This window comes from Narcine bancroftii, chromosome 4, assembly GCF_036971445.1.
Source record: "Narcine bancroftii isolate sNarBan1 chromosome 4, sNarBan1.hap1, whole genome shotgun sequence".
NCBI classification, from domain to species: domain Eukaryota; kingdom Metazoa; phylum Chordata; class Chondrichthyes; order Torpediniformes; family Narcinidae; genus Narcine; species Narcine bancroftii.
In genome coordinates this window covers 118,628,169-118,648,053 of record NC_091472.1, presented here as the reverse complement: position 1 = coordinate 118,648,053, position 19,885 = coordinate 118,628,169, and the positions used below count along the sequence as shown (strand labels likewise).

General features: G+C 43.2%; 2 protein-coding genes across 6 annotated transcripts in view; one reads left to right on the top strand and one right to left on the bottom strand.

Moving 5' to 3' along the window:
* The window catches only part of trmt2a (tRNA methyltransferase 2 homolog A), a 65,716-nt gene that overhangs the window by 18,871 nt on the left and 26,960 nt on the right, over positions 1 to 19,885 (bottom strand). Inside the window, exons 1-4 of one of the 5 annotated variants that reach the window (XM_069932577.1) lie at positions 8,584 to 8,607; positions 5,265 to 5,893; positions 3,081 to 3,189; positions 610 to 791 (exon numbers count right to left, since the gene is read on the bottom strand). In XM_069932577.1, the coding sequence (XP_069788678.1) occupies positions 610 to 791; positions 3,081 to 3,189; positions 5,265 to 5,881 (908 nt within the window). In that variant the 5' untranslated portion in view covers positions 5,882 to 5,893; positions 8,584 to 8,607. Of the gene's footprint in view, positions 1 to 609; positions 792 to 3,080; positions 3,190 to 5,264; positions 5,894 to 7,799; positions 7,824 to 7,930; positions 8,013 to 8,583; positions 8,608 to 19,885 lie in introns of those variants that run through there. The other 4 variants (XM_069932575.1, XM_069932576.1, XM_069932578.1 and 1 more) reach the window with 4 other exon arrangements.
* Positions 8,035 to 19,885, top strand: part of ranbp1 (RAN binding protein 1) — a 30,794-nt gene continuing 18,943 nt past the window's right edge. Inside the window, exons 1-2 of the mRNA XM_069932579.1 lie at positions 8,035 to 8,350; positions 10,871 to 11,007. Coding sequence (XP_069788680.1) covers positions 8,336 to 8,350; positions 10,871 to 11,007 — 152 coding nt within the window. The 5' untranslated portion in view covers positions 8,035 to 8,335. The remainder of the gene's footprint in view (positions 8,351 to 10,870; positions 11,008 to 19,885) is intronic.

Below are 19,885 nucleotides of genomic sequence, written 5' to 3'. Positions count from 1 at the left end.
GTTTTGCCTTTATGTTGAAAAACCACGAGAAGGTCCAAAACAATTTTGTGTGACTGCCATATCCATAACTCAACAACAACTGCTAAACTGTTAAAAAAGAAAGCCATTGATGGAACAGCTTTTAAACTGCCAAGAGACATAAAAGCAGATTTAATTGCAGTATACCATTTTTCAAGTGGTTATGATGTAAACATAAGAATATTGGACCGGTACTTCAACCAACAAGAGATATACACAAAGCCCAAATCTTACCCTAGAATGCCAGAAAGAAGTCAAGACCTACACCCAATAAAATTAATTTCATAGGGCATCAGGGTTAGCATAGCAGATCGCGCAACGCTGTTACAGCGCCAGAGACACAGGTTCAAATCTGGTGCTGTCTGTCAGGAGTTTGTACCTTCTCCCCATGTCTGCACGAGTTTCCTCCAGGTCCTCCAGTTTCCTCCCACCCTTCAAAAAGTATGGGGGTTGTTGGTCAATTGGGTGTCACAGGTGAATAGGAGGTACCATTTGCATAAACTAGGCAGAGGGAAGCAAAGACATATGGGAAACATTGCAACTAATAACACAAGATAATCATCCACTGAAATAATGAGTGGCTTTAATAACCTTATATATTTCTGAAATGCCTTGACAACTTCCTTTGTTTTGGCTGGTATATGAACAGTATCAAATGCCTCTACAACTGCACACGATCCTCCCTTGTATTTACCCAAGCGCCATCCTACAGTCTTATCTTCTCCATTTGCTCCAACGCCAATTAGGAACTCACACTTGTTACGGTATTCAGTCTGAAACAGAAAATTGCAATGCTGGAAACCAACTGGAAGACTGAACCGATAATTAGAACAAACATCAATGTTGCATTACTGTAGCTGCCAATTTTTAAGTGACTAAATGCATTTGGTAATGTCCCAATCAACATTTATACAAGACAAATAACAATTCAAAGATGAGTATATACTCACACATACGTTACACAAAGTGGCAACCATCTAATCAGCTACAATTCACAACAGGTTCAAAACATTTCACTTACACTGGATAATGAAGATTTTGCTTCCTGAACACTTTTGGGTATATTTTTGGATTTTGGGCTGGTGATCACAAAAGTCACCGTAAAATTTTCCTATCACATATCAATTTTTAGAAATTACCTATTTTTGTGATTTCATATGATATTTTAAGTCTACTTCAAGCGTAAAAAACCATGAAGTGCAACTTATCATTGAAAATTCATTTTCTGCATTTGCACTTGGACTTCTTTCCTGATTTTGGTGCAGTCATTGACAAACATGGTGAAAGGTTTCACCAGGACATTGCGACTATGATATCAGGGCAACATCAATACTAGTCAGCACTGTTGGACACTGACACAAGATGCATCAGATGCTGAGTACAAATAAAAATCAGCACCCAAACGTTTTTAGATCAGTTGAACTAACACAATGTGCCAGCATCATTATGTGATTAATTTATATTGAATTTAGAAAGTTTAATGTTTCTCCAACTTCCTATGTGATACTACTACTACGTTGGCTTGGCTTCGTGGACGAAGATTTATGGAGGGGTAAAGTCCACGTCAGCTGCAGGCTCGTTGGTGGCTGACAAGTCCGATGCGGGACAGGCAGACACGGTTGCAGCGGTTGCAAGGGAAAATTGGTTGGTTGGGGTTGGGTGTTGGATTTTTCCTCCTTTGTCTTTTGTCAGTGAGGTGGACTCTGCGGTCTTCTTCAAAGGAGGTTGCTGCCCGCTGAACTGTGAGGCGCCAAGATGCACGATTTGAGGCGATATCAGCCCACTGGCGGTGGTCAATGTGGCAGGCACCAAGAGCTTTCTTTAGGCAGTCCTTGTACCTCTTCTTTGGTGCACCTCTGTCTCAGTGGCCAGTGGAGAACTCACCATGGAACGCGATCTTGGGAAGGCGATGGTCTTCCATTCTGGAGACGTGACCTACCCAGCGCAGTTGGATCTTCAGCAGCGTGGATTCGATGCTGTCGGCCTCTGCCATCTCGAGTACTTCAATGTTGGTGATGAAGTCGCTCCAATGAATGTTGAGGATGGAGCAGAGACAATGCTGATGGAAGCGTTCTAGGAGCCGTAGGTGATGCTGGTAGAGGACCCATGATTCAGAGCCGAACAGGAGTGTGGTTATGACAACGGCTCTGTATACACTAATCTTTGTGAGGTTTTTCAGTTGGTTGTTTTTCCAGACTCTTTTGTGTAGTCTTCCAAAGGCGCTATTTGCCTTGGCGAGTCTGATGTCTATCTCGTTGTCGATCCTTGCATCCGATGAAATGGTGCAGCCGAGATAGGTAAACTGGTTGACCGTTTTGAGTTTTGTGTGCCCGATGGAGATGTGGGGGGGCTGGTAGTCATGGTGGGGAGCTGGCTGATGGAGGACCTCAGTTTTCTTCAGGCTGACTTCCAGGCCAAACATTTTGGCAGTTTCCGCAAAACAGGACGTCAAGCGCTGAAGAGCTGGCTCTGAACGGGCAACTAAAGCGGCATCGTCTGCAAAGAGTAGTTCATGGACAAGTTGCTCTTGTGTCTTGGTGTGAGCTTGCAGGCGCCTCAGATTGAAGAGACTGCCATCTGTGCGATACCGGATGTAAACAGTGTCTTCATTGTTGAGGTCTTTCATGGCTTGTATACAGCAAATCAGAAATTATCTTTGTGTTCTGCTTGAAGTTGTCTATCACAATCCCCAATTTTATTTCAGGAAGCAAACCTTTAAAAAAATTTGTTGAGCAGTTTATTAAAGGCTTGCCTTGAAAAATTCTATTTTGTATCTGTATATTTTTGTTATTCATTGTCCATGTGGAAACCTTTTAACAATCAAGACCAGTTATAAAAGATGTTCTGCTTTCTTAATCTACAGTTGTTAAACAGGATCTAAACGTGTTCAGAAGCTGATATTAATCCTCAAAGCCAGTCTGTATATTTATAGTAATGTATTTGAGCTTCAACTCTTTCAGGTTCACCACTGTTCTGTTCGCTCATGTCTTATGAAAAGCTCCAAAATGGAAACAAGATTACAAAGTGACACATGTCACGTGACCGACTGAGTGTTTACATACCAGCACTGGCGATGGCATCACTCCTTCTAATGGGCAACAGGTTCCACCATACATCTTTTTCTGTTGAAAAACCCATGGCACAAAGGCACGATTATGGGCTCCAATTTCACTAACAGTTTAAAAAAAACACAAGGGAAATAATTACACGGATGAAAATTAAAAATACAGGCAAGAGTAGGATTAAACCATTCAGCCCCTTGTGTCCACTCTGCAATCCATGGCTAATGTTTCACATCAGTGCCACTTTCCTGCATTTGCCCCAGAATCCTTAAAATCTATGGATCTCAGACTTGAATATAGTCAGCAACTTCCTGGGCAGGCAATTCTCATGATTTATCACAATACTAAATGGCTCACCATGAATTGCAGACACCCAGAGATGGAAAGTTTTTGTGCTTCAGTAATATCATCTCTCAATCTCATCTCTGAAAAAAATAGACTATTTAACCACCTTAAGACAAATTGTCCATCCCTCTGCACTTATCGATCCCCTTACCAAGGTAAAGACACCAGTTACAAGTCAATGGAATCCTAGCATTCCACCTGGTTGCTTCGCAGCATGGTCACAGGTTTTCCTCTATATGAGATTGGAAGAAGTGGTTAGCGAACGGCATAGTTGGCCTACAAGTTCGTGCAATGCTATGACAGTGAAAGGGACATGGGTTTAAATCCAGAGCTGACTACAAAGAGTTTGTACATTCTCCCAGTGTCTGCGTAGGTTTCCTCCAGGTGCTCTAATATCCTTCCACCCTTCAAAACATTCGGGGGTTGAAGGTTGATTGACGTATTTTGGCACCTCGGGCTGGAAGGGCCTGTTACTTGCTGAATATCTAATTTAAAATAGATTTTTTTAATTTAAGCCAGAGAAGGTGGTGATTGCAACTCAGAAGATTACACAAACCTCCCTCACTATCAACTCCATTTGCTCTTCCCATTGCTTCAGAAAGGAAGCCAACATAATGAAGGGCACATCTTCCTCCCATTGGAGAGAATGTTCAAGAGTTTCAAAGACAGTTTTTCTCTCACAGCCATCTCCTACCTTGCTTTTTATTTTAAATATAAATTCATCTTTACATTGTAACACTGCAGATTTTAATTTTGCTCTTTTATTTTGAACTGCTGCATGCATGTTGACTTGCTGGACTGCACCTGAAATCACCCTTCTCATTGTACCAGGTATAATGTGACAATAAACCTGAAAAACTCTTGAACTGAAATCCTCTGCAGTAAAGGCTGATGTAGAATTGATTGAACTTACAGCAATTCATGCGCATAACAACCAGATGCCTCTAAACCTCAACACATTTCAAACTCTCATCATTTAAAAAACTTCCGCTAGCCTACTCTCTGTTCTCCCTCCCTTCCCTTTCCCTTTGTCTTCCTCACTCCAGCTCTCCATTCCCTTACCTCTCCATTCACAGAGCCGACCTTCCTCCTCCTCACCCTGCTTGCTGGTGAGCCCTCACTCCCTTATCCACCTATTACCTCTTGCCTTTGGGACTGTGCTCCTCCTCCTGCCCCCACCATTATGTTCCCCTCATTTTTTCATACCTTGATGTTGCTTATGTATCTTTATCTTTGCTCAGTACACTGTTTGACCAACTGAGTTTCTCCAGCGTTGTGTTTTTATTTTAAAAAACTCTGCCCTTTTCTTCCACGAAAGTGGATGACCTCATATTTTTTTCTCACAATGCATTCCACTAGCCAAATCACTTCACCTGCTAACATGCCCTTTAAGAGTCTCTTGTCCTCTTCACAAGGTTGCTTTGTATTTTCGGCAACCTTGGGTTATTGAGTTCACTCCCTCATCCAAATTATTACTACTGTCTGAAAAGTGTGGCCCCAGCATTGGTTCTTGCTAAAGCTCATTTAGCAGAATCTTCCAATTCAAAATGAATCCATTAGTTTTCCATTTTAATAAGAAAGTCTGCAGATTCTGGGGTCAAGTGTAATACACAAATGTGCTGGAGAAACTCATGTCACACAGCTTAAAGAGTACCACAGTTTTGGGCCTGGGCCCCTCACTATTAATTGAAAAGAAATCTTCAATTTATTTTTTAACTGCCCATTTGACATACCCAAGTATTGCTTGTGCTTGCATGTGTACATTCTTATACATGATAAACATCAACATTTGTTGCTGTGCCATCAAACTCAGAATCCGAAGGGAAATAACATACATACGTGGTCAATATTCCCAAAACTTGCAAGACATTCTGCTCTTTCTTTTTCAATTGCTCTTCATAGGGAATGTTCCACAGAGGTGTCACAACATCTGCTATTTGCTCACTTAAAGATCTGTCTAAAACTTCCACTGGAACAGGAAGCTTTGGCTCATGATCATCATCCTCAATGCCACCTTGTTTTCGTTTTTTGGCAATAGGATCCGCTTTTGGCTTAGCTAATCGGACATGCAAATTCCTGTTTTTCCAAACTTGTCCCTGAAGGACTTCCATTGCTTGATCGCGATCTTTTTCTTCTTTAAAAGTCACAAATGCAAAAGGTTTTTTTCCAAACAGTTTAATTTTATGAGGAACCAGATTATTCCTGCTGAGGAATTTTCTTAAATCACTGAAGCTTACAAACTTTGGGAGGTTTTGAATTTCAATCTTATAAATCTCAGATGTAAAAAGATCATCTTTGATATATCGATAGACGTCAGCCCCAGACTCATCCGTCTCTATCTGAGTTTCATTTGAGCGACTTGATTTTTCATTTTCCTCCATCACACTTACATCAGTTAACTCACATGTTTCTCTTTCTACAGCTCCAGGAGATATACTGGCTCCTTCTTCAGCCATGTTGCCAAGATTCTAAAAGAAGAACAACATCATTATTACCATTCTACACAATGCTTTTGGCTGACAGACAATACTTCATCCAATATTTGCAGTTCACACATCTCATCACCAAATACCTCCTCATTGTCAACTCTAAATTCCGATGAATGATTAACAAATGTATTTTCTCTACACCTGAGAGATTCAAGATTATTGTCATGTAATAAAACAGTTGTAAAGTTACAGGTGGACTGGGTGGTAGGACCCCGCAGGGGAGTGCTGTGTCTCCACTCCCTATTCTCTCCCCTGGACCACACCAGCGATAGTGCTGCTGTTACAGTTCAGGTAGCAGCGCCATTTTTCTTTACATAAAAGAATGATCATTCATTTTTGCAATCCCCAGCAATATTAAGACCTTGATTGAATACTAAAAGCTTTGCATTTTAGATTTTGTTATTATTCTTAACAACTTTAAAATTATTTTATGTAACCATGCTGCCAAACTGAATTCATGTGTCTACTGTTGCACTACAAACAGATTATAGAAAGGATGTAAGTGGGGCAAGTCAAAATGTCTTCCCTTCCCTCAGTACTGTATTGTGGGAAGCAAAGCAGTGCTTTAATCTCAAAATGTCCAGGAACCAGCTTTGATTACAAACCTGGGTGCCCTCCATGTGAAGTTTACAACCTTTCTACTGGGTCTTCTGGTTTCATCCCAATCCCAATGATCTATTGGTAAGGTTGCAAATCACCCCTTACTGTAAGCGAGTGCAAAAGAATTGTTGTTTGTCACTCATTTTAGAGTAAGATGTTGCCTTTAGTGTTGCAATGTGCACAAAGGTGGATGGGTGACACAAATGTAGGGATGTTAAAGCATCAATAATTGTTAACTTTTGATATTCTCCTTTCCTTCATTCTCTTGGATGGCACAAGAATGAAGTGGAATTGATGGATACAGCTAGAATAGGCTACAGGAAAATAATAAACTGGGAAATGGATCTGCTCTATTGGGAGCAGGCATGCATGTGATTGGCTGAAAGGCCTCCTATGGAAACAAATACCTACAAAGATATCTTCACTTGGGTGTAGAATAACCAATCTATTCTGTTCTCTGGCAAAAAAAAATCACATGCATTATGATTTTACATGCTTATCTCCCCATCTCTAGCCTCAAATCCAAACCATCTGTCAATCTACAGAAAAGCTAACAGGTCTCAATTATTTAATTCTAATGTGCTTCTTTGCTCATTATGCTAGACCAAGGTACAAGAAATTCATCTTTTATTAAATGCACAAAATTTAGCTTTTGCACAATTGTCTTGATAAAGGGTTCAGACTTAAAATATTTACTGACTATTTCTACAAATGTTGCTGTCTTATCTGCTGAGATCCTCCAACAATTTTTTGTCTGCCCTATTTTTGCAGTATTTGACTGAATTTCCTGGGTTCATTCATCCCAAGACTTCATGAGGATATCTGAAGTAAATTTTTTAAAATGCAGAAAGTCAGCAAGTTAATCATCTGGAAAAAGACGCGCAATGACAGTTAATTTAATAGGAAATTGTGTTTTAATTTGCAAATCATAATGTTTACCAACCACAATTAATTCAGTATCTAGTCGACAAAAAGTTAGAAGTAAAAGTAGGAATTTTGGTGAAATAATTTGACACATCAAGTGTTATGCATTTGATGCAAAGCTTTCAACACACAATGCAGATGGAGTCTTTTGGTATATTATTTCACAATAGTTACCGTGGAATATGATCAACAAAAATTAATGCATTTAGAAGCATATCACATACATTTAAATAAACTGAAAAAAAACACGTGTAACCCTTAAACACAAAACATACGGATTATTGTAATACTAAATGTAAGAAAATATAAGCTATGATGCGCGTTTTTTCTCATGAGATGTCGAACAAGACTGAGCATTTACAGGAATTCTGGGAGAAACTGTTTTTCTTTCCTTTGCTGCTGCAACGGGTTAAAAACAAACAACCCATTCACATCCTTCACACGACTGAGAGGACGCACGACCAAAAAATGAATCCCAGAACCTAAACACACCTGACATGAACTAACTCATTATCTCACCACCGGCCACCATCCTCCTTCTCGGCTCCGCCATTTTGTCAAGGCAAAGTGGGGTAGTCCCGCAGAGCACTTCGGGAATTAACCCATAGGGGGACCGATAGCTGAGACATTATAAGACAAGAATCGTTTCTATTTAACATTTTCCTTGCTTTGAAAAAATGTAATGATTTCCCCCCCCCCCTTCCCCCAATAATAAAGTTATTAGGATGAAGGGTGTAATGTGAGGCGAATCTGCTGGTGGTTTGGGAGCCGGCCCGGTTGCTAGGGAGGCCATATTGGAGCGAGGTGAAGGGGGAGCAAAATCAAGCGCGAAAGTGAAAGAGCCGGGGAAGCGTTTTATTGTTTGTCATCCACAATCTAACACCATCCTCCCTTAAAATGGCAGATGAGAGAGTAAGTATCCCCCTACACGTGAAGTTGGGAGTCTCCCTCAAGTTTATATTTATTTTCTATATTTGATAACTAGTGTACGAAAGTCACGATGATGCTGTGGGGCTGCGATGTTAGTTATTCGCGAGTCGAGGCCTCTGTTACTCGTCTCGACCATTCAGAGTAATGGAAAACCGTTATTGGCAAATCTTTTTTTTTATTTCGCGCCGGCTCGTTTAAACGTTTTAAACTTGTACCTTTATTTTTCTCGAGGCCTTTACTCTTTAACCTCTTCCCTATTTTTTCCCCCGCAGTAAAATCCATCCACCAGTGGCCTAAGTGAACGGCAAATCATTTTCGAGCCATTTCATTTTTTTTGTCCCCATGATTTTAATTTTCTGTGAAAGGGATTCGTTTCGTTTTCCCGCACTTATTGGGGATCGAATAGTGCGCCAGAGTTATTTCATATGATGTAGTGATTTTTTTTAAAATCTCTCCACTTATTCTAAAAGACGATGAGGTAACGTCTACTTGTATGTGTTTCCTCAAGAGGAAAATGAATCTGGCTTAAATACTTTAAAATATGAAAATTACAGATGTTATCACATCTTCTTCCGCGCCTGTTTTATTACGCGTTGCTCCCATAAATTTTAATTATTTTACTGAAATAAGTGCAAGTTAACATTTTGGCTGTGTTGATTAAGTAAGTTTTATCATCCGTGGCAGGTGAATTAATTTCACCAGTTATATGAATTCGTAGATTTTTGTAGACAGTATCAACATTTTGGGAAGCTGTTTCCGATAAGAGTAACTTTGAAATTGCTGTCTGCTTTTTTTGTTTGTCAATCATGAATTGTAAGAAAACTGAGAGCTCTCTAACTGCTTTCTCCCTTTGTAGGTTTTTTTTTGCAATGTATTTTGATAGAACAATTAAATGGTTCATGGTAACTTGGCACAACGTTCCCTATCTTTTCATTGATGGGGTTCAGCGAATTTCAGTCCAAAATCGTAACAATATTAAATTCTACCTCGACATAAACACGTTTTTCAAAACACATTTTAAGATTAAATTTATTGAATGAAGAATGTCCGAATTTTAAGGGAATCGGAGGATAAATTTGACGAGTTTTCTGTTGCACTAGAGTGTATGGTAGGGAAATATTTAGCAAAAAACTTGTAAATCCAGATAATAATTTAAAAGAAATAGAATTCCCCTGTACTTTGTCTTTTTTTCGGTTAAAAGAAGTAATGAGATAGATAGGACAAAGCCTTGCCATTATTGCTTGGAGAAATAAGTACCTGGGTGCACGTGTCCATTCATTTCTGTCACATGACCCTGCCATTTTTTTTAAACACTCGAGTGAAATCTTAGTTTCTTTTTCATGTATCTGAAAAGAAGTTTTCTGCCTCATTCGACTTCAGTTGGTTTTATCCAGATGAGGGAGGTGGGGTGCGGAGAGAAAGAACTGCATTCTCATTTGTGTTGTGAGATGTGAAAGAATATTCTGATAAATTTTGGTATATTTGGGAATATGTGCATGTTTCTTCTGATTTACTTTTGCAATGCTTAATTGTATTCCCAGCAGGTAATGCTTTGTTTTAAGAAGTCATTTTCATGGCACTTGTTTTTCTATTTGAGCCTCTCTGAAAATAGCATTTTACTTGTGTATAATTATTTCACCAGATTTTAATTCTTAGTAGTTTAATGTATTTAAAGATTGTGTAACATCTGAATGGCTGATGTTTTCTTTGCGTTGTAATTTTCTTCATTCAAGCTAAGCTTTAATTTCTTGTGTAGATTTTTGGCAATCATTTCAGAATGGCGACTGAACCTTTAAAACATGCATTGGAAGTAGTCTATATGATGCTGTTTCATCTCAGAATTCAAAAATGTATTCTGAACAATTTATAACTGTGTTTTTGCAAACTATACCTGGACTATTTACATGAATGAAAAAAACAGCTAATGATAGAAGATCACAAATTGAGGCTTGTATCCACTTAGGTTTGCTGCCAAATGATTAGTGATAGAACATTGGCCATTGGAGTGAAGGATAAGTTTTGTGAAATGCAGCTGGTGGTAATGATTGGTGATGAGTGAAAATAAGACCTACCTATATAATAATGACATCAACAGTGGGAGAAATTGTTTCAAGATCGACCTGGATTACTTTTAATGCAGTAAACTGGATGGAAATTCTCCATTTGCAGATTTAACCATTAGAACTCATTTTTCAAATTACTGCTGGGTAGCTAGATTGGAATATCAACTTTTGTATGTTATTCTTGAGATTATTGCAAAAAAAAGTGAGCTATCAGACATAATTAAATGCTTCTGGAATCAACGTATAATAGCTATTACATAATTTTATTAGAATGAAAATAAAATCTGCATGCTTCAAATTGCAAAATAAAAATAGACTATGGCTGAACATACTCAGAAGGTCTTGCAGTTTTTGTGTAAAGAAACATTGAATGTTTCCTGTATTTTCTGTGCATATTGAAAAGGATTCCTATTTCATTTATCTGGTTTGCTGCCTACAGGATACAGGAGACCATGATGCTACTACAGAGAACGTGAATGAAGATTCAAACCATGATCCTCACTTTGAGCCAATAGTCTCACTTCCTGAGCAAGAGGTAAAAACATTGGAAGAAGATGAAGAGGAAGTTTTTAGGATGTAAGTAACTAATGTGTGAAGTACACAGTAAGTCTGCATATTGTGCCTGCAATCAGTTCATACTGTTTAGTAAGCTGATGTTAATAATAATATCTTAGCTTGGTATCTCATGGACTGTTGATGTTTTTTTGTAACTTGTCCATTTCAGTAGTATTGGACTTCATCAGTGTAGGCAAAGTAGATTCACTTGTTGTTTATTCCCCAATTATTTTCTGGTGTTTACATTGCTAATATTGGCTTCCTGTTTTCATCTGTCGTGCTTTTGATCTTTTAATAACTAATTCTGATCTGTTTAAAATAACAGTGGAAAACAAGTAACTTCAGTTTGTGCCGACTTTAGTCACATGCCACAGCAGCATTGAGTGGATACTTTTGAAATGTAGTCACTAATACTTTTGTGGTGAAACCTGACAAGCCAATGAGTACAAAGCAAGGTCCCACAGGAATAGAGAGAAATAATCAATTGCTCTGTTTCTCTTCTCTTCCCCCCCCAAAAAAAAATCACAGGATTTATTAAATAATAACTTTTATTGACCAACATATTTTTCAGCCACTAGGTAATCCAGATTTTTCATTTATGTTCAGCTATATAATTTCTCAATATAAATGAATTGAGAATCAGAATTAGGTTTATTATCATGATCATATGTTACCAAATTTGTTGTTTTGCCATAGCAGCATTGTGCACTACAGGTGCAGAATTACTTTAATTACAATTCCTTAATTACAAGATTTAAAATCAATAATAAGAAAAAGTGAAGTAGTGTCCATAGGTTAATTATGTTCAGAAATCTGATAGCAAAAGGGGAAGAAGCTGTTTTATAGCATTGGTTGTGCATCTTCAGGTTAGTGTACCTCATTCCTCATGGTAGCAGTGAGAAAAAGGCAAGGCCTGGGTGGTGAGGGTCCTTGATGATAGAGCCTGCTTTGTTGAGACTGTCTCTTAAAGATAGCCTTAATGGAATGGAGACGTGCTTGCCTATGATGGTGCTGGCCGAGTTTACAACCTTTTGTAGCTTGTCTTGTTCATCGGCACCTCCACAACAGATAGTAATGCAACCAGTCAGAATGATCTTCACGGTACACCTGTAGAAACTTGCAAATCTTTGGTGACATTCTAAATTTCCTTAAACTCATAACAAAATATAGCTGATTATGTGCCTTCTTCATGATTACATCAAAATGATGGCTCCAGGGTAAATGGTCAGAGATGTTTAACATCCATGAATTTGAAGTTCCTTACCCTTTCCACTGCTGACCCCTTGATGATGACTGTTTCCCCTTCCCGAAGTCCACAATCAGTTCCTTGGTTTTGCTAATGTTGAGTGAAAGGTGGTGGTTGTGATACCAGTCAACTTGCTGATTTATCTCCTGTGCTGACAACCATGGTGTCATTGGCAAATTTGTAAAGGCCATTTGAATTGTGCCAAGCCATACAGTCAGGTAGAAAGTAGGACAATGGGCTTAGCTTTTCAGTGAGGATGAGATATTGTGTTTGATCCATGCTGACTGTGGTATTCCAATAAGGAAGTGAAGGATCCTTTTGCAGAGGCTCAGGTTTTGAAGCTTGCTGACCAGTATCAAGGGGATTATGGTGTTGAAAGCTAAGCTGTAATCGAAGAAAAATGGCCTGATGTAGATCTTGCTGTTGTCCTGGTGATCCAGGATTGAGTGGAGAGCCAGTGAGATTGGATTTGCTGCGGAACCATTGGGGCAGTCGGCAAGTTGCAATGGGTCCAGGTTTTCGGTATGAGTTAATTCTGGCCATGACCAATGTCTCAAAAAATTTTCATTACAGTAAATGTGAGTGCTACTGGGCAAAAGTAATTGAGGCAGGTCACCCTGCCCTTTTTGGGGACCAATATAATTGATGCCTATTGAAGTAGGTGGGAATCTACCTGCAGTGATAGATTGAAAATGTCTGTTAACACTCCAGCTAGTTGGTTGGCACAGATTTTCAGTACCCTCCCAGGGTTCACACTCTTGAAAGATGTTCTGACTTTGTCCTCAGAAACAGATATTAGGGTTGCCAGCTTCTGCATGAATTTTCACTGATGCAGTTAAATTCTCCTTTTCAAAGGTGTTCAGCTCCTCAGGGAGTGAAACATCACAGCTATTTTTGTTAGGTTTCACCTTGTAGAATGTAATGGCCTGTGAGTATCTGATTCAGTTTCTAATTTCACACAAAATTGCTTCTTTCATGTTACGATAGTCTTCCATGGGTCATACCTGAACTTCTGAAAAAGATCTGAATCACCGTTCTTAAACAACATCAACCTTGCCCTTAGCACATTACAAATCCTTTGGTTCATCCACAACTTTTGAGGTATTCACGGTATGAGAATTTGAAGATGAATCCTTGAATATAGTCCAGTCCACCGATTCAAAGAGGTCCTGCCAGCGCTCCTCTGCCTTGACCATACTTTCAGTGTCCCTTGACCATACTTTCAGTGTCTTCACTGGTGCTGTAGTCCTCAGTCTCTGCCTGTATGCCAGGAGTAGAAGTACCTCCAGTCAGGTAATCAGACTTGCCAAAGTGCAAGTGTGGAATGACGCATTCAGCTTTCTTGATGGTGGTTTAATAGTGGTCGTGTTTGTTGGCTCCTCTTGTTGTCCAAATAATATGTTGATGGTAGTTTGTCAGAGACTTTAGGCTGGCCTGGTTGAAGTCCATTGAAATTGAGTTTATTGCCACATAGACAAGTAAAATAGATGTATGCAATGAAAGTGATTTGCCTCAGATTTGCAGTTGTATTAAACATGGTAAATAAAATAAGAATAATTATTATGTTATGAAGAGAAAAAATAAATAAAAGGTTTTTTTTTTAAATGTTACCAGTTGGCCAGTAGAGCACAAAATGTGTTCTGATTGCTGTCGTGTCAGGTCTTGTTACTATTTGAGTGATACAAATTTAAGGTTAATTTATTATTTCTTATGACAGTACGTATACAACCAGATGAAACAGCATTTCTCCAGATCACAATGCATAATACATAACATGCAATAATCACATGTATACATAGGTAAGGATAATTTAAATAAATTTAAATATTTTGGAATAATTGACTCATTTCATTTATTAAAGAACCAAGGTTACAGGATACAGGCCTGAGGGAAGATGCTTGCAGATCTGATTTGATGCTCCTGTAACTCCTTCCTGGTGGTAGTAGGTTAGAGTTCCTGTGTGATTTATGGTAGGATCCTCCATAATTCTTTGACCCCTATTCAAGCCATGCTCCCAGGGAATGTCATCAATGGAGAAGAGGGAGAGTCCAATAATCTTCTCGGCTGTTTTGATAATCCTCTGCATTAACTTCCCGTCTAATGATTTGCAGCTACCCTAACATGCAATGATACATCCAGGCAGAAGAGTCTCCATTGTGCTCCTGTAAAATGTTGTGAAGCTATGGGGAGATTTAAGAATCTAACAGCTGTTAGGAGAGAGGAGGGAAAAAAAATTGTACTTTAACCCAAAGGTGTGCTCTTTAGGCTTTTATACCTTCTGCCTGACAGTGATAGTGTGTTGGGGGACTTTTATGATATTGGCTGCCTTCATGAGATAGTGCCAGGGAAAAGTTCTGCAGTTTGTGGACACCCAGGATCTTTAAAATGCTAACTATTTCCACTGCCAGTAAGGCTGAAAGTTCCCTCAGTTTCCCCTTCCTAAAACCCACAATCCGCTCTTTGATCTTGCTGACATCGAGACCAAAATTGTTGTTCTGGAACCATACAACAAAATGTCATCCTATAATCTGTTTCATCGTTTTCTTTTTGAATATTTTATTTAAAATTTAAACACTTAATACAATTAATGCAAAAGATGCCTTCAAAGCAAACATGGTTTATATATTAAAAGCCCCTCTAAATCTACTCCTATCCATTTATACTAACATTACCCCCCCTCCCAACATCAAACCCTTATCTATAATCTCACTAACCTCAAAAAGAAAGAAGGAAAATGAGAAGAGGAAAAATAACCGAAAACAACAAAAACCAAGCCATGTGATGGTGAAACCCTGCCACAACTTAGTCCAAATCTTTAAAATTTCAAATATAAATAATCCATATAAGGGCTCCAAACCTTCCTAAAAGTAGAGTATTTGTGTCTCAAATTATACATTATTTTTTTCTAAAGGAATACAAGATCTTAATTCTGAATGCCATCTCTGTAAATTAAGTTCCATCTGGTCTTTCATGTAATTGCAATACACTTCCTCTCTACTGTTAAAGTCAATCTTAAAAAAGCTATTTGAAATTTGTCTAAACATTTTTCAAACAAATTGTACTTGAATCACCAATTAAGAAAACTTTTGGATTCAAAGAAAACTTAATTTTCAAAATATCTTGTAAAAATTCTTTAACCTGAGACTAAAAAGGTTTAACTTTTTCACATAACCATAATGAATGTAAAAAGGTCCCCTTATCCTTGCATCTAAAACATAAATCAGAAGAAATTAAATTGTATCTTTTTAAACGTTCCAGAGTTAAATATAATTGATGTATAAAATTATAATGTCTATATCGAACATTAATAATCTTTGTCATGCTATCTTTACAAATAGTTTTCCAATGATCTATATTAAATTCAACTCCAAAATCCTTTTCCCATTTTAATCTTTTGTAAATTTATTTTAGAAATTTTCTGTTGCAATAATTTTATACATTTCAGATATAAATCTTTTCTTTCCACCTTCCTGAATTATCAAATCAAATTTCAACTCCTTTGTAAGTTCCAAATTTTTCCCATAAGAATCCTAAAACACCGATTTTAATTTGATATAAGAGTGAATGAGTTTAAATGAAAGATATTGATTTAATTCATAACAATTATTTTCTATCTTAATACCTTTCTGATCCAAAATTTTAAGAAGGTGATTATTAACCATGAAATTAAAAAGTTTATTCTGATACAGAGGAATGTATCTAGATGTATCTTGAGTACCAATTTCTTTATTTACCTTATCCCATATTTCTATCAAATGAGATAATATTGGCGACTTATATGGGCATAATAATTTAGTATTCAATTTATAAACCAATTGATCATTTCTATTTTCATTAATTCTATTTAATTCTATGTTTGCCCAAGTCAACAAACTATCAGAATCAAACATTCTATTAATGAATTTTAACTGAGCAGCTTTATAATAATTTTGAAAATCTGTTTCATCGTTACTGGCTAATTGGCCAACATTGTTGGTGGAAGTGAATTTATAGATTGTGCTGGAGATGAATTTGGCTACATATAAGTATAGTGAGAATAGAGCAAGGAACTAAGTGCACAGGCTTGAGGTACTCCTGTGTTGTTGATGGTCAATGATGGGAAGGTGATGTAGCTAATTCACATTGATTTGGGAATGCTGTTGAGGAAGCCAAGCATCCAGTTGCAAAGTGAGAACTAAAGTCCCAGATGCCTGGTGATTATTGATTTTTTTTTTATTGATGGCATGATGGTGTTAATACAGTAGAAAAGTTGATGAACAGTCTGCCATGGATACATTTGTGGTATAGTGTAGTCACTAGAATATCAATATGCAAGGATGTAGTCCTTCTTGCAGGTTGGGAGACACCACAAATATTGATGAAATAATGGCCATCAGGGCATTAGGAGAGCACCCTACTTGTATAGCTTTCCCAAACAAAATCTACTCTTATCAATGAGTTATCACTGAGCCAAGGAAAAGCTCCTTGCACTTTCATTTTTTTTTAAATCTTTCAACTGTGCCGCCTTAATTGTATCCTGTGTCCAGTCAAGAGTGTGGGTTGCATATGTATCAAATGAAGAAAGTGGTATTGCATCCATTCTTGCACAAGTTCTGCTGTTCCTAAACTTCTGTTTTATTGCACTACCAACTAAGAGTTTTGGGTTACCACCAAGTTATAGAGGGAGAACAGTGGAATAGTTGAGGCTGATGGATGACATCACTGTAGATAAACTTCTCTAACAGTGGAGGAGGGGGATGAGCTAAGGAGCATAAGGGGAGTGGGGGATGAGAGCATGGGAAATGGTTTCAAATTGTCTGGTTCATTCTTGGGAAGTGAATTAAATCTGTGGTTTGAGATAAGATTGTCTGGTGATGGGATGCTGGTGAAGAGTGCCTTAATTGAAGGGAATTTTAGCTTGTGTTGAATAAGTACTGATGTCACTGAATCAGGGGAGAGGCTGATAGTGTATACAGGCTAATTTAGGTCCCATCATTTGGATTAGTGGGAGGAATAGAAGAATACTGCCAATCTTTGGGGAAACCATTAATAATGGAGCAGGAAGTAAGGGTTTTTCCATTCCAGCCTTTGTCCCCATATACAATGGTATCTACCTCCACCCCCATAGTTAATACAGGCACACGATCCTTTATCCGGACATCGGAAAGTGGTGAGAGAGACGGCAGCGTGAGTCAGGCGGTCGGGGAGGGGAGACCGGTTGGGTGAGAGACTGGTGGGGCTGGGGACACCGGCAGCGCGAGTCGGGCGGTCGAGGGGGCGCAGGAGGGACCGGCAGCGGGGGGGCGCAGGAGGGACCGGCAGCGGGGGGGCGCAGGAGGGACCGGCAGCGGGGGGGCGCAGGAGGGACCGGCAGCGGGGGGGCGCAGGAGGGACCGGCAGCGGGGGGGCGCAGGAGGGACCGGCAGCGGGGGGGCGCAGGAGGGACCGGCAGCGGGGGGGCGCAGGAGGGACCGGCAGCGGGGGGGCGCAGGAGGGACCGGCAGCGGGGGGGCGCAGGAGGGACCGGCAGCGGGGGGGCGCAGGAGGGACCGGCAGCGGGGGGGCGCAGGAGGGACCGGCAGCGGGGGGGCGCAGGAGGGACCGGCAGCGGGGGGGCGCAGGAGGGACCGGCAGCGGGGGGGCGCAGGAGGGACCGGCAGCGGGGGGGCGCAGGAGGGACCGGCAGCGGGGGGGCGCAGGAGGGACCGGCAGCGGGGGGGCGCAGGAGGGACCGGCAGCGGGGGGGGGCGCAGGAGGGACCGGCAGCGGGGGGGGCGCAGGAGGGACCGGCAGCGGGGGGGGCGCAGGAGGGACCGGCAGCGGGGGGGGCGCAGGAGGGACCGGCAGCGGGGGGGGCGCAGGAGGGACCGGCAGCGGGGGGGGCGCAGGAGGGACCGGCAGCGGGGGGGGCGCAGGAGGGACCGGCAGCGGGGGGGGCGCAGGAGGGACCGGCAGCGGGGGGGGCGCAGGAGGGACCGGCAGCGGGGGGGGCGCAGGAGGGACCGGCAGCGGGGGGGGCGCAGGAGGGACCGGCAGCGGGGGGGGCGCAGGAGGGACCGGCAGCGGGGGGGGCGCAGGAGGGACCGGCAGCGGGGGGGGCGCAGGAGGGACCGGCAGCGGGGGGGCGCAGGAGGGACCGGCAGCGGGGGGGCGCAGGAGGGACCGGCAGCGGGGGGGCGCAGGAGGGACCGGCAGCGGGGGGGGCGCAGGAGGGACCGGCAGCGGGGGGGGCGCAGGAGGGACCGGCAGCGGGGGGGGCGCAGGAGGGACCGGCAGCGGGGGGGGCGCAGGAGGGACCGGCAGCGGGGGGGGCGCAGGAGGGACCGGCAGCGGGGGGGGCGCAGGAGGGACCGGCAGCGGGGGGGGCGCAGGAGGGACCGGCAGCGGGGGGGGCGCAGGAGGGACCGGCAGCGGGGGGGGCGCAGGAGGGACCGGCAGCGGGGGGGGCGCAGGAGGGACCGGCAGCGGGGGGGGCGCAGGAGGGACCGGCAGCGGGGGGGGCGCAGGAGGGACCGGCAGCGGGGGGGGCGCAGGAGGGACCGGCAGCGGGGGGGGCGCAGGAGGGACCGGCAGCGGGGGGGGCGCAGGAGGGACCGGCAGCGGGGGGGGCGCAGGAGGGACCGGCAGCGGGGGGGGGCGCAGGAGGGACCGGCAGCGGGGGGGGCGCAGGAGGGACCGGCAGCGGGGGGGGCGCAGGAGGGACCGGCAGCGGGGGGGGCGCAGGAGGGACCGGCAGCGGGGGGGGCGCAGGAGGGACCGGCAGCGGGGGGGCGCAGGAGGGACCGGCAGCGGGGGGGCGCAGGAGGGACCGGCAGCGGGGGGGCGCAGGAGGGACCGGCAGCGGGGGGGCGCAGGAGGGACCGGCAGCGGGGGGGCGCAGGAGGGACCGGCAGCGGGGGGGCGCAGGAGGGACCGGCAGCGGGGGGGCGCAGGAGGGACCGGCAGCGGGGGGGCGCAGGAGGGACCGGCAGCGGGGGGGCGCAGGAGGGACCGGCAGCGGGGGGGCGCAGGAGGGACCGGCAGCGGGGGGGCGCAGGAGGGACCGGCAGCGGGGGGGCGCAGGAGGGACCGGCAGCGGGGGGGCGCAGGAGGGACCGGCAGCGGGGGGGCGCAGGAGGGACCGGCAGCGGGGGGGCGCAGGAGGGACCGGCAGCGGGGGGGCGCAGGAGGGACCGGCAGCGGGGGGGCGCAGGAGGGACCGGCAGCGGGGGGGCGCAGGAGGGACCGGCAGCGGGGGGGCGCAGGAGGGACCGGCAGCGGGGGGGCGCAGGAGGGACCGGCAGCGGGGGGGCGCAGGAGGGACCGGCAGCGGGGGGGCGCAGGAGGGACCGGCAGCGGGGGGGCGCAGGAGGGACCGGCAGCGGGGGGGGGCGCAGGAGTTCAATTCACCATGACACCAAGGAATCATCCCTGCTCTTTGTCAGAAAGTGCCATGGAATATTGTGTCCTTGATGGGAACCTTTAATGTGTGGAACATGATACTGCTTCAGTGTAGATTTCCATAAAGTGCCACTAAATTCACAGCCATTTGGCTTGGAGGCAGCAGTGCTGCCAGTCATTTGTTTTCCCTGATAAATTAGAAATGAAAAATTGTTTTTAGAGAATATATTTTCAACAGTATAAGAATTGTAAGCCCACTCTGGAGGAAAGTTTTACCTTTAATTATGTTTTGGC